Raw genomic sequence first — 13,789 nt, 5'->3', positions numbered from 1 at the left:
AAATGAGCTTCTTCTTCTCTACGTTATAAACTTGCAGTAGCATGCCTTATCCGTATTTTCTTCCCTAAAAGAATTAAAATAAATAATAATTGGACAGCAGTGGTGGGCCCCCACATCCTGATACAGTGAGCGGCTCTTTGCGGCATCGAGGAGTCAATTTGACTAGGCCAATTGCTGAATCGGGAGGCATTTTCTGATCGAGTCTGGAAACCGTATTCGGCACTAGCCGAGCACAGCTTAGACCTTTGACCCGACGCCGAATAAACCCGGTCAATCGTCGGACCGGAAGGAATCCGCCGAGTATCTTCTCGGCCTGCTTCCTCGGCGGCGAACGTCGATGTCGTCGATTGCGTGTGCATGAATAGCGCGAAGGAGGAGCCCCGATTCGATTGAACCGGGAATGATGGAGACCGGGCCGGAGCAGGCGCATCGGGTGGAGGTTGTAACCGACACGACGTGAACCCGCCGAGATGGGCACATCCCGATTTCGTCGTCAAAACCGCACGCCCACTCGGCCTCGCTTAATCGACGGCGGGATATTAACCGCGTCGTTGGCCGGGACACCTCGTGCGTCCACGTGTAGGTCTGTAGCGGTATCTGTTTAGCTGTCGTCCTAATCGAGACGCGTGGCGAGATACGTCAGCATATACGTTGGCCTTTGGGTCCTGGCTATATATACCGTCCCGTGGTTCTGGTCGTGTCATATCTTATTCGCTAGATACTTCAAGTTTGGATTTGTGCTGTGTATTTTGCGGAGTTTCAGCCTCTTATTTGTGTGGTTTCAGCGATGGAGAGCGTCACTCTCACCGGCGCCGTGAAGAAGGCCGCCGCCGATTTCCCCTCCCGCCTCGCCATCGCAGTCCCCGGCCGCCTCGAGCTCTCCCACGCCCGCCTTCAACAGATCGTTGACGGCGCCGCTGCGCGTCTCGTCGCCGCCGGACTCCGCACTGGCGATGTCGTCGCCCTTGTTTTCCCTAACACCGTCGAGGTTTGACCCCTTTTTCGATTTGTTCGATCGATTTATCTACGCCCTCGATTTTGCTGCCAACGCGTGAATTGTTTTTTGTTTTTATTATTATTTTATTTTGGACAGCTTGTGATCGCCTTCTTGGCCGTGATCCGCGCTCGAGGCGTGGCGGCGCCGCTAAATCCCGCGTACACGCGGGAGGAGTTTGTGTTTTATATCTCTGATTCGGAGTCGAAACTGTTGTTGACCAACGTCGAAGGTAACGCGGCGGCAGAGGCTGCGGCGGCGGAGATCGGGATTCCTCGCGCCGCCGCCTCTCTCCCTGACCCTTCTGGTGCGCTGGAGATATCCCTTCCTGTCGTCCAGGCGGAGGCCAACGTCGTTGGCTCTTCTTTCGCAGGATGCCTCAACGATCCCTCCGATGTTGCTCTGTTCCTGCACACATCCGGCACCACAAGCCGGCCTAAGGGGGTGCCACTCACCCAGCTCAACCTGGCTGCCTCCGTTAAGAACATTCGATCTGTTTACCGGCTCACGGAGACTGATTCCACCGTGATCGTCCTTCCCCTGTTCCACGTTCACGGCCTGGTTGCTGCCCTCCTCTCGTCGCTCTCGGCCGGCGCCGCCGTGACACTCCCTGCCGCCGGACGCTTCTCCGCCTCCGCCTTCTGGGCCGATATGCGGGCCTCCGGCGCCACCTGGTACACCGCAGTCCCAACCATCCACCAGATCCTCCTCGACCGCCACGCCTCCCGGCCCGAGCCGGCCTATCCCCACCTCCGCTTCATCCGCAGTTGTAGTGCGTCGCTGGCGCCGGCTATTCTAGAGCACTTGGAGGCTGCCTTCGGCGCGCCGGTGCTCGAGGCGTACGCGATGACAGAGGCCTCGCATCAGATGGCGTCCAACCCACTGCCAGAGGACGCCCCAAGGAAGCCCGGCGCTGTGGGGAGGCCGACGGGGCTGGAGATGGCGATCCTGGACGAGGACGGCGCCTGCCGCCCGCCCAACGTGCCCGGCGAGGTCTGCATCCGGGGACTCAACGTAACCAAGGGCTACAAGAACAACCCCGAGGCCAACAAAGCGGCTTTCGCTTTCGGCTGGTTCCACACCGGCGACGTCGGCTTCCTCGACGAGGAGGGCAACCTCCATCTCGTCGGCCGCATCAAGGAGCTCATCAACCGCGGAGGTATTTCACAGCCCATCCGATCCGATCTCCCCCAATTCATTGCTCGATCTAATCTGAACCCCTTTTCTCCCGTTGCAGGCGAGAAAATATCCCCAATTGAGGTCGACGCGGTGCTGCTCGACCACTCGGACATCGCCGAGGCGGTAGCATTCGGCGTGCCGGACGACAAGTACGGCGAGGAGGTAACGACGGAAAAATCTCTCATCTGAACCGTTGTTTCGCTATCCGACGGCAGATGCTGACTTTTTTTTACGCGTATAATCGCAGATAAATTGCGCGGTGGTTCCGAGGGAAGGGGCGGAGATCGACGAGGACGATGTCGTGAGGCATTGCCGGAAGAATCTGACGGCGTTCAAGGTGCCGAAGAAGGTATTCATCACTGATTCGCTGCCGAAAACTGCAACCGGGAAGATCCAACGGCGGATGGTGGCCGAGTGCTTCGTATCTCCCGCCAAGGCTCCAAGGGCCGGCGCTTAATTAAGCGTATTAATTATGACTAAAATAAATCCATTTACTATCCAAAAGAAAAAAAAAACATATATACTATTTAGTTTAATGCAGTATATATATAAAGTTTTTTTTTTTTATTTATATGTGGAACGAGACTGAGTGACGTCTCGTGTTGGCTTTCTTTAATTATCAATGAAATTTCAATGTTCGTTCGTTTTTTAAATAAATTCTGTCATTTCTAAATGGTTTCACCTAACGAGCAGCGGAGTGGTTGCGTCGTTGAATTCTGACGGTCCGTTAAGATTAATTCCGATGGAACTGATAAGTCAAACTCTAATCGATATCGATTTAAAAAATCCAATAAGCATTATATATAGAGAGCCATAATGATAGTCCACAATTAATATTTTAAAATTATTTTTCTATTGAAGGAAAAAAACTGATTACAGATATCACAACTGATATCGCAAATCAACATCATCGTTACGTACAAAAACGCAATCTCTTCAGACAACCATAAACAATTGTGGCACTAGACTACGCTTCCTAGATGTGGCCAGAGCAGTGCCTTCCAATAGCTTAATTCCAATGCCCGCAGCGGTGTGTGTCGGCAACCACCACACAAATGTGTACGACCGGTGTTTCATTACATTGCCTGAGAGACACAACTTCTTCGAAGATATTTTTTTATAATCTGGCTGTCCCAATTTTATCCTATTTTTTCTAATTTATTTATTAAATAAATTAAAAATATCTATCCCATCGAACTCTCAATATTCATTAGTGATACTGTATATAACCATGAGACCGGATAAAACCATTCAGTTAAAAGTTAAAAGAATGTGACAGTCAATAATCAAGGGATGTAACAATCAATAAATAAGAGAAAGAGGAAGTTAGATCGTCTTATATCATCAGCCACATATTTCCTAGATGGTCACAGCCAAGACAGGTCACTCAGATTTGAGACATGAGATGGAGCTCGTACTAGTTCCTGACTTGCTCTCGACTGATCGGATTTCCCCAGCTCGGGATATATAGATAGACCTGGCACTTTTTCTAAGACAACTCTTGATCAACCTTTCAGCGATCAATTCATGAAAGATGGATCCCTCGTCACAGTTTCAGAGAAAACCTAGGCGGGATGGAAAGTACTAAGAGAATAATGTCAAGAAATCATAACTTTCTGTCAGAAAATAACTACTGTACGTCAGGAAATATTCTAATAGTCTGTTATCACCTGTGAATGGAACCTTCTTTCTATCAATAGGAGGCCACCGTATATCCTCTCTCATCAAACAAACTCTGACACCCGATATTCTCTGACAACAGACATGCTCTAAAGGTATGCAGCATCATATAAAAAGGGAGGTCCTCTTCCTTAGTCAGATATACACACATACACACTCGTCTTCAACGATTCTTTTTCTATAGTACACTGTTATTCTGGAGAAAAAAAGACTTGACTCGAGCGTCGGAGGACTCGCACCGGAGACTTTTTTCCTAGTTTTTGGTTTCTAATGCTCCAGGTGCTTGTCTGAGTGTATGCAGAGTTTAGGTACTACCAATTCTTATATTATAATTTATAGATCAGGGAATTCCACGTGAAGGTTTGTTTTTCGGACGTGTATACACTGAGTGCGTCAAATTAAAGTCGTCTCTTCGTTAATATTAATGTCATCTTCATCGACATATGTCTTACTCAGATTTCGGACCAGATAAATTAGAATGATAGTAAAGAAATTTTCAATTAATTAATTTTATTAATTTGAGTTAATTAATATCAGATTCTGCAATGAGTTGCGGATTAACATTAGTCATTTACAGCGCATCTCTATTTAATCTGATACCAATTTCGAAAATAAAATGGAAAAAATCTCTATTTATATTTATTTTTAACTTTTTTGGAGCAAGTAAAATACAGATATTTTAATATTTACAACACTAATAAACTAACGGTTATAATTTAAAAATAATGATCCTTTATCTCTCTAATTAATATTATATTATATTATAACACCACTCAAATCGACATTAATAAGATTTGACTCTTAATTTTTTTTATCAAATATTATATTATAATAGATATGAATACAACATAAATAATTTCTTTATAATTAATACTAATCAATATTATATTATAATAATTATAAAATTATAATACTAAATGACTAAAATTTGATGAGCCATTTTCTTTCTTTTAATTTTTAGATCATTATTAAGATAAGTCAATTATATCCTTTTCCATATATTTTCATATTTATTTTTTAAAATTTATTACTATATATTAATAATTAATTATATTTCTAAAATGCTATGTATTGATTAAATATCTTTAATATTAATTTTCTAGCTGGTTATCTAGATTTACCCTAATTTATAAATATATATCATATTATAATAATTATGAATATAATATAAATAATTGATTTCTAATTTTAAAATAACCAGGGTTATAATTGTATTATTACAATTATATAATTAGTGTGATGATAAGAAATAGAGTGTATTTTTTCAAAAATAGATTTAATTTTGATGCAGGAACTAATTGATTGGGGTAAAGATGATAAAAAATGATTTACTTATCCCTACAGTGTCTTCATCAATTTATTCTTAAATCGATAAAAAGAAAATAAATCATAGATAAGTATAAGTGACTAAGAGATTATTCTCAGACACATATGGTACCACTCCAAAATTACTGATATGGATCACCTGGTAATTATACTATAATAGTTAAACATAAAATAGGCGTCCTTTTTATTTTTGATAAATAATAATAATAATAATAATAATAATAATATAAATTCATGTTAGTCGCTTCTTAAAAAAATCCATGAACTTTTTGGTGCTATCCATCGTAATTTCTTATGAAACAAAGATAGAGATCACTTTGATGTGCAAAAAATGGTTATAGGGTCAAATCAAGCTAAGCATAGAGTGTGAATATATACCTAATGGATTCTTCTTAATCACCATTGATCCTGGCCGAGTGTGAGTAGACGGGCGCTGGGAAAATGATGCTCACGTTGATTGGATGTCGACTGAAGACGATGCGGACCTCTGACGAGCTAAGCGTTGACTGGATGTCGACTGAATGCGATGCAGATCTCTGATGAGCTAAGCCTGTAACCACAGTGTCGTTAGTGCCGAGCCAAAGAGGGGTTCCCCCGTGATGACCTTCCGACGCTCAAGTCAGCTATCGGCGGCAAGCGAATGAAGTAGAGAAAAAAGGAGTAGCGTAACTATAGTAACAGTAGTAAAAACATGCCTCCGATGAATCTTTGGGGCTTCTTATATAAAGCTCCCAGGAGGTGCGCGCACGCTTTTCGAGGCGTGCACATTTTCCAAAGCATACCTAGAAAGGTCATGTCAGAAAAGCATGTCTGACGTCATACCTTAACAGACCGAGCATATCCCTGACATACGTGACAGTGGAAGCTTCTACCGTACGATTCTCTGTCTGACTATGCCGTTAATCATGCCGCCTGTCGATGACACTGGTCCCTAGGAAAATATTGTCAACTGCTCCTTTTGTCTGTTATTAGGTCCAGCGGGAGAGCCACTCGGCCAATCTAGCGTCCGGGCGATACAATGGCCGAGCCGAGCGTCCGCTCGACCAAATGATTGCGCTTGATCAAGACAGCCGCTCGACCTTCGTCTTTTCCTGCTGAACTTTATGAGTGTCGGAAGCTTGGTGTTAGACCGAGCTGTCGAAGTGTCGGGCTGCCTATTCTTCTTGCTGATCGGGAAGGTAGCTCGTCCATCAAACACTTACCTCAGATGTTGACCACTTTGACTTCCTGTTAGACGGATCTCATCTTATCACCGGATCAATCATAAAATAGTGTCAAAAAAATCTGTTGTTTTTCGTAGGGCAGTTCATATAACCACAAGTTCATGCTTAGAAGCTTCCTGTTGAGAGAATAAAATTGCAAAGAAAAGGCTGCGACAATGGACTTTTCGAAGATTTGTTTTTATATAAAATTTTGTAAATCCTCAATGGTTGCAAGAAGGGTGTTCATAAGAGTTATACTTTGATGATTACAGCTAGCGCTGTATACATTGTTCTACTGGATCCATTTTATATTCCAAGGAAGAACTACTTCAATTTCTCGAGGTGATTGGATAAATTTGGAACCAGATTTATTCCAAATCTGGATCCATTTTCTACTGGATCCATTTTCTATTCCAAGGGTTCCTCATGATTAATAATTAATAACGATGAGATGGAATATAATTAATAATAACGATGCAGACTGTGATCTCCAGAATATACACTGAGCAAATATACAGAGACTATTCAACATGAACTGTAAACCACTTTTAAGACTTAATCTTATCAGCAATGGCACACCAATCCGAAGGGAAGCACAGGCCTTCAAGTAGAATAGAACCTGAATTGCCACCATAAGCAAACAAATACAAACCTAGCATATACAGAATAGCACATTAATGTTCATGCGCATCAGAAAGAATAAAATATGAAAGAGGCAATTGATTTGAAATTTGAACGCTTTCGGTTCAAATTAAAGCTCAAAAAAGTATAAAATCTTGGTTTGAATGTTTAGCAGCAGAATGAATCATAAAGCGACTACCTTAAAAAACGGATTTTTATCAGCATATGCATTCTTCTAGCCGGAGATCGGCGCTGGCAGAGTCGAATTACAACCTTCGAATATTGAGAAGCGGATCTGCTCGTGGTTTTTCTTGATGAAATCTTCGAATCGTTGGGTCAAATCGTCGTCACCTGAGAATGAGGACGGTGGCGCCGGCGCCGGCTCCGGCCAGGCAGATGCCTGAGATGACTTCTCAGTAATCGCCTTCCATGTCACCTCCATCGAGTCGTTTTCCATCCCTGCTGTCTCCAGCGCAGTCACCAACTCTTTGTCTTCCTCCTCCGTAATGCATCTCTTAGGATCCAGTTCGATGGCCTTCTTCGACGAGGCAGTGGAGCTTTCCACGGAATCCAGCGTCAGGCACGAAATGTTGGACGAGGAGGTTTCAGACGAGGAAATCGCGGCACTTGCGGAAGACAGAGAGATCTCGTCGCAATGGATTACCGGCGAGCACTTCTGGTTGAGCTCATAAGAATGGGCAGAGACGAAAGATTTGATTTTTATGGGATCGCCGCCTGGCTCCGTCGCTGACCATCGGTCGCTCTGCGGCTGCTGCTTCCGGTCGGAGAGTTTCCAAATGGCAAGGATCATGAAGTGGACGGCGACGAAGAGGTACTGCGGCGAGAACCAAGAGCGGAGGAATGCCCGGAGACCCGGAAGGGCAGAGTACAAGGCAGCCGCGGTGGCGGGGACGGCGGCTCTGGTGGCGGCGCCGAAAGAGACGATGCCGAGGAAGCAAAATGAGATTTTGATGGCCCAAATCGTGGATTCATGAGCGTCGCTCTGCAATCGCCATTGCGGATTCGCCATCGCTCAGTGTGCCCGATTCAAATCTTAGAATTAGACGAACAACAAAGGAAAATGTAAAACAGAGAGGTTCAAACTCCAAAAATGAGAGAGATACAGAGAGGAGCAGAGTGAGGTGTTATATATATAACCTATCATATTTAACAAACAGCTATTCAATGAATTTATCTTTTGAATCAAAGTTTGATAGAAAACATTATCCACTATAATCATATTTTAACCAAACACAATACTAAGAATCCATTTCAATTTTAAAGTCATGATATGAAACCACTGTGGCACTGTAATACTAGATTAGTCAACATCTTCCACTAAGAATTATACATTACAAATCATGTGAACAATAGTAAAGCAAATATCAAGATATGGTCCCAAAAGTCTTAATCATCCAACTATGAATAAAAACAACACTATTCCTTTGAAAGCCTTCATCACCCAACCCACCGTGCAATTTAATACCCTTCCAAATATATTCATCTAATCGCATAATCTGATGCCTTTCCTAGAGCATCAGTAAGGAACTTGAAACTTGATTGGATGCATAACTACACCTGTTAAACAATGATGAATCTCTCTTTATTCCTTAGAAATGCACTAAAACGCAGTGGAATGAGACGAAAAGTGTGTAATCAATATCTCCTCACTGGGAAATCTTTGCTTTGCTCCAAAGTGAAGTGTTCACTGTTTTTATATATTGAACTGGGGCAAAGGCATCGACAAGGGAAGGATGGTAGTGGTGGTGGAGGAGGTGGAGACAGAGTCATCTTTAAGGCGGCCGGTGGCTCTTTTTTTCTCCATCTGCCTTAATTCCTTTTTTTTTTGTTCACAAAGAAAAAGCACTGTTGGTTCACAACAGGAATGCATGCTACTTAATTCATTGCATCACACTAAGTATTTATCTTGATACCGTCTTAAATCAGAGAGATGACGTACTGAGTAAATTACTCTATCATTGACTGCAAAAAAAATTTTGAAAAGGAAGAAGATGACGTCAAGCGCTTTCTCTCTGTGTACACTACGTAGAATAAATGGAAATGTTAGAATGAGAATTAGGAAGAGAGTCTTTGGCATAGATATTTTAATGCTCAAGTCAAAAAAATGACTAAAAATGGAGAAGAAAATGAACATGAGAATAGTAAAATGCGTGTAAGTATACATGCAGTAAAGCTTATGTGAGCTTGTCGTAAAAATGTGTATGTGTGAACGTACCTAATTAACAGAGAGTATATCTTTTATACTGACCCTCATAACCTCAGTGATAATGAGACGTCAGAGACGGTCTGATGTTAGAATATGTCGAGTAATAGAAGATGTACGACCACCCTTAGAGGAAGATTCTATTGCATGTATTTATCAGAGTATCATAATATTTCTTGATGGGTAACCGTTATTCTTTAATATATTGTTGCGATTCTCTGACAATACTGTCTCCCGGAAGAAATCCCGTCGGCATGGTAGCCGACTGACTATATGCGGGGAGATTGGCCCAAGAGAAGTGATGAGCTTAGCTCCATAGGTCTGATCGACATTTTGAGCCAACCGGTCATATACTGGAGGCTTTGCCCTTGAAGAGTGGGGAGCTAAGTCTCGGAAGGTCTGACTGACACTTTATGTCTGTTGGTGCAGTTGACACCAATGATCAAACCTAAGTTTTGATTAATGACAAATGAATTAAAGTTAGATGTGTTGTGTGATCTAATATTTCTACTAAGTGTGTAAGACTTGACTGATTTGATACTAGGTTGAAATCCAACTAGGTCTGGAGGACCTGATAGTCGGTGTAGAAGTGTAGATAGGTCAAGGAGTGACTCGATATCTGATGGGAAGTTTAGCTAGGTTCGCGAGACTTGACAACTAGCCGAAGTTTAGTTGAGTTTGTGGACCTGACAACTGACGGGAAGACCTGGTGGACTGAAGTAGAGTTAAGCGATTCTGCATAGTAAGTAAGGTAAGTTACTGGAGAAGAGTGATTCAGTGAGAACGAGTTCCTTTTATGGACTTTAAGCGCAGGTCCAATTTAGGCCCATTTTGGATTCCTAAACTGAGATCTTGATTAGATCCTGATCTTGGACAGATATGGTCTAATTAATATTGATATTTTATAATTGTACTAATTTTCTTTACAGGTTAAATATTTTCTTGTTGAACTAACATGTCTTGTAGGAGCAAAAATAACATGAAACCTCAGGTGAACTGTGCTCGAGGCACCTCCTGTGCTAATAGAGGTGCCTCGGAGGCTTTGGTCAAAGTCGCTGCGCAGAAGGGAGCGGAGGCGACTTCCATGCAAATGAAGGTGCCTTAAAGCCTGGCACTAAAGGCGCCTTCACTTGGATAACTTAGAGGGATTCGTCGACTATAAGAGTCGTTTCTTCGAGGATAGATTTTTAGATTAAAGGCGCCTCCAGTGGCATTGGAGGCGCCTCTAATGCTCTATAAACGGGAGGTTCGACCAACCTTCAAAATATAACTTATATATGTGATCATTTGAGATTCTGGCTGCTCTGACTTCATCCTCTCGTTGTGCTACGACGTTGCTATGCCCTACTATTGAGAAGTCGTCCGACATCGAGCTCGATCCGAGAATCTCCACATGTTGGGTAATGAAAGTGTTTTTAATTATTTAATTACTACATTAAGGAAAGTATAGGATGTTACACTTGTCCTACTATTATTTTTGTATTCGATTTCCTCTTTCAATGGTTCCAGAAGAGGTTTATAGTGGATTACCTATCAATATGGTTTGAGGAATTGTGGGTCTTGGAGTAGGAGTCACAACATCCTTTGAACCATGTAACTCCTCAAGCTCGTTCTTTTTCATTTTTGTTTCTATCTTTTTTGCTGCGTACTCATTTTCAAAATCAAAAAAGAACAAGTGTTTTAAAACCACGTGTTCACCCCCTCTACGTGTGTAACGATCCTATAGAGCCAACCGGTCATATGTTGTGAGACTTGCCCTTGGAGAATAAGGAATTGAGCTCTGGATGTCCGACCAACACTATGGCTAATCAGTCGTATGTTGAGTGCCTCGGCATTGAGAAGTGGGGAGGTAAGCCTCATAAGTCCGACCGACTCTTAGGCCAATTGGTTATATGCTGAGAGTTGTCTTGTAGAAGTGGGGAGCCAGACCCCTTAATTCCGAGCAGATTTGGGGCCCGATCAAACTTTAAGTTAACCGACCATATGCTGAGAAACTTGTGCTTGAAGAGAGGGGAGTTGGACCCCTTAAGTTCGATCAGATCTGGGATCAACTGATTATATGCTGAGAGATTTGCATTAGAAGAGTGGGGAGCTAGGCTCCTTAAGTCTGACTGGATCTGGAGCAGATCGGTCGTATGCTGAGTGTCTCAATGTTGATAAGTGGAGAGCTGAGTCCCATAAGTCTGACCAGCTATTGGGGTGACTGATCATATGCTGAGATACTTGCACTTGAAGAGTGGGGAGCTGAGCCTTGTATGTCTGACCGGTTTTGAGACCGACCGGATATATACTGAGAGACTGTGTTTGAAGAGTGAGTAGCTAAGCCTCAAAGGTGAGTGGTCTGCTCGATGATGTACACCCTGACTACCTCTTTGACGTTGACTGTCACCTCACCTTGACTTTGACTACTATATTATCTTGACTATTGGGCCCACCTTTTTTTCCGGGTCACTCGCAACATGTCGTATCACAAGCCTCCCCCTTCAAGTCTAGTTAAAGAAGATTCATGACCAACTAACTAGACCCGAATCCTATTACCGTCCACTCATTCGAATGGCTAACCCAACCGACTGGTCACACCTCTTATCACCCATTAATGTTACAACCAACTTTATCTTTCTTGAAAAAACGCATGTCAGATGCTAGATATGCTAGGTAGTGCACCGACGATACATGGGAGGGAGCTTTTTAGTGAAATGAGTTGGTTGTCTAATCCATCATAAATGTCATTTTCTTGGTAAGCGCCACGTGTTATTCACTGGAGAAGAGTGATCCAGCAGGGATAAGTCCCTTTTAGGGACTTTAAGCGCAGATCCAGTTTAGGTCTATTTTGGATCGCTAAACTAAGATCTTGATTAGATCTTGATCTTGAATAGATAGGGTCTAAATAATACTGCTATTTTATAATTGTACTAATCTATTTTGCAGGTTAGATATTTTCTTGTTGAATTAACATGTTTTGTAGAAGCAAAAATAACATGAAACCTCAGGTGAACCGTGCTCGAGGCTTTGGTCGAAGTCGACGTGTTGAAGAGAGCAGAGGCACCTTCCATGCAGATGAAGGTGCCTTGAAGCCTGGCACTGAAGGCGCCTTCACTTGGACAAGTCAGAGGGTCGACAATAAGAACCATTTCTTCAAAGATGGATTTTTAGGTTGAAGGCGCCTCTAATGCTCTATAAAAGGGAGGTTCAACCAACCTTCAAAATATAACTTATATACGCGATCATTTGAGATTTCGGTTGCTCTGACTTCATCCTCCCACGGTGCTACGACGTTGCTACGCCCTACTACTGCTGAGAAGTCGTCTGACACCGAGCTCGATCTGAAAATCTCCATGTGTTGGGTAACAAAAGTGTTTTTAATTATTTAATTACTATATTAACGAAAGTGTAGGATGTTACACTTGCCCTACTATTATTCTTGTACTCGATTATCTCTTTCAGCCGTTCCGGAAGAGATTTATAGTGGATTATCTATCGATATGGTTTGAGGATCATGAGTCTTGGAGTAGGAGTTATCAAATGCTTCGAGCCAAGTAACTCCTTAAGCTTGTTCTTTTTAATTTTTGTTTCTATCATTATTGCTGCGTACTCATTTTCAAAATCGGAAAAAAAAAACAAGTGTTTTAAAACCATGTGTTCACCTCTTCTCACGTGTGTAACGATCCTACAGAGCCAACTGACCATATGTTGTGAGACTTGCCCTTGGAGAATAAGGAACTGAGCTCTAGATGTTTGACAGACACTATGACTAATCAACCGTATGCTGAGTACGTCGGCACTGAGAAGTGGGGGGCTAAGCCTCGTAATTTAGATTGGTTCTTAGGCCAACCGGCTATATATTGAGAGTTGTCTTGTAGAAGTGGGGAGCTGGGCCCCTTAATTCCGATCAGATTTGGTGCTGACCGACCATATGCTAAGAGATTTGCATTTGAAGAGTGGGGAGTTGGGCCCAAGTTCAACCCAAAATACCTAAACTTGGACCCGACCCCGACCAACCCGATCAACCCGAACCCGACCAACCCGATCAACCCGAACCCAACCCAGATAACCCGAAAATATGATTCAAAACGACTTTTTTAGGTTATTTTTCCTATAATTCTTCACTTTTATCTCAATACTCTATCATTAGCATACAAACATGATATTAATATACATAAAAATATCTTAATTTTCATAATAAAATTTGATTTAACCCCCAAAAAAACCCACCAAACCCTATATTTAAGCCAACCTGGGTCAACCTGGGTTAACCTGAACCCAACTCGAAAATTTTTAACTCTCCAACCCTCTAACCCGAACCTGACCTGAATCCGAAAATGCCCAACCCGAATATGATTTTTTTCGGGTCGACTCGGATTGGGTCGTCAGGTCGGGTTTATTTTTGACACCCCTAAATAATGTCTATAAGAAGTTTCATGATTGTTAGAGTTTTATAGAAATTTTAGGGCATTCCTGAATTTCAGCTGAAATTCACTTTCGGGAAATCAAACTTTCAATCGATCACCCGATTGATTTGAGTGTCTCAATTGATCGGGCGATCGATTGAGAGGGGTTTCCCAT

General features: G+C 42.6%; 2 protein-coding genes across 2 annotated transcripts; one reads left to right on the top strand and one right to left on the bottom strand.

Annotated features, from left to right (window-relative positions):
* Positions 1-692: 692 nt before the first annotated feature.
* LOC122053398 (probable CoA ligase CCL9) lies at positions 693-2,826 on the top strand. Its single transcript, XM_042615434.1, has 4 exons — positions 693-988; positions 1,094-2,153; positions 2,232-2,335; positions 2,421-2,826. Exons 1-4 carry the CDS (start codon positions 788-790, stop codon positions 2,628-2,630), a joined length of 1,575 nt encoding a protein of 524 aa, XP_042471368.1. The 5' UTR covers positions 693-787; the 3' UTR covers positions 2,631-2,826.
* Positions 2,827-6,748: 3,922 nt separating this feature from the next.
* LOC122054243 lies at positions 6,749-8,118 on the bottom strand. Its single transcript, XM_042616053.1, has 2 exons — positions 7,202-8,118; positions 6,749-7,033 (listed from the first exon to the last, which is right to left on the bottom strand). Exon 1 carries the CDS (start codon positions 8,030-8,032, stop codon positions 7,238-7,240), a length of 795 nt encoding a protein of 264 aa, XP_042471987.1. The 5' UTR covers positions 8,033-8,118; the 3' UTR covers positions 6,749-7,033; positions 7,202-7,237.
* Positions 8,119-13,789: the final 5,671 nt, after the last annotated feature.

This window comes from Zingiber officinale, chromosome 3A (assembly GCF_018446385.1).
Source record: "Zingiber officinale cultivar Zhangliang chromosome 3A, Zo_v1.1, whole genome shotgun sequence".
NCBI classification, from domain to species: Eukaryota; Viridiplantae; Streptophyta; class Magnoliopsida; order Zingiberales; family Zingiberaceae; genus Zingiber; species Zingiber officinale.
This window is presented reverse-complemented; position numbering and strand designations above follow the sequence as displayed.

Excerpts from the sequence above, each read along its gene's own strand:
- LOC122053398 (XM_042615434.1), top strand. The coding sequence starts at position 788 with ATGGAGAGCGTCACTCTCACCGGCGCCGTGAAGAAGGCCGCCGCCGAT. Across the intron at positions 2,154-2,231 it reads GGAGCTCATCAACCGCGGAG|GCGAGAAAATATCCCCAATT; the intron begins GTATTTCACAGC and ends CTCCCGTTGCAG. Across the intron at positions 2,336-2,420 it reads ACGACAAGTACGGCGAGGAG|ATAAATTGCGCGGTGGTTCC; the intron begins GTAACGACGGAA and ends GTATAATCGCAG.
- LOC122054243 (XM_042616053.1), bottom strand. The coding sequence starts at position 8,032 with ATGGCGAATCCGCAATGGCGATTGCAGAGCGACGCTCATGAATCCACG.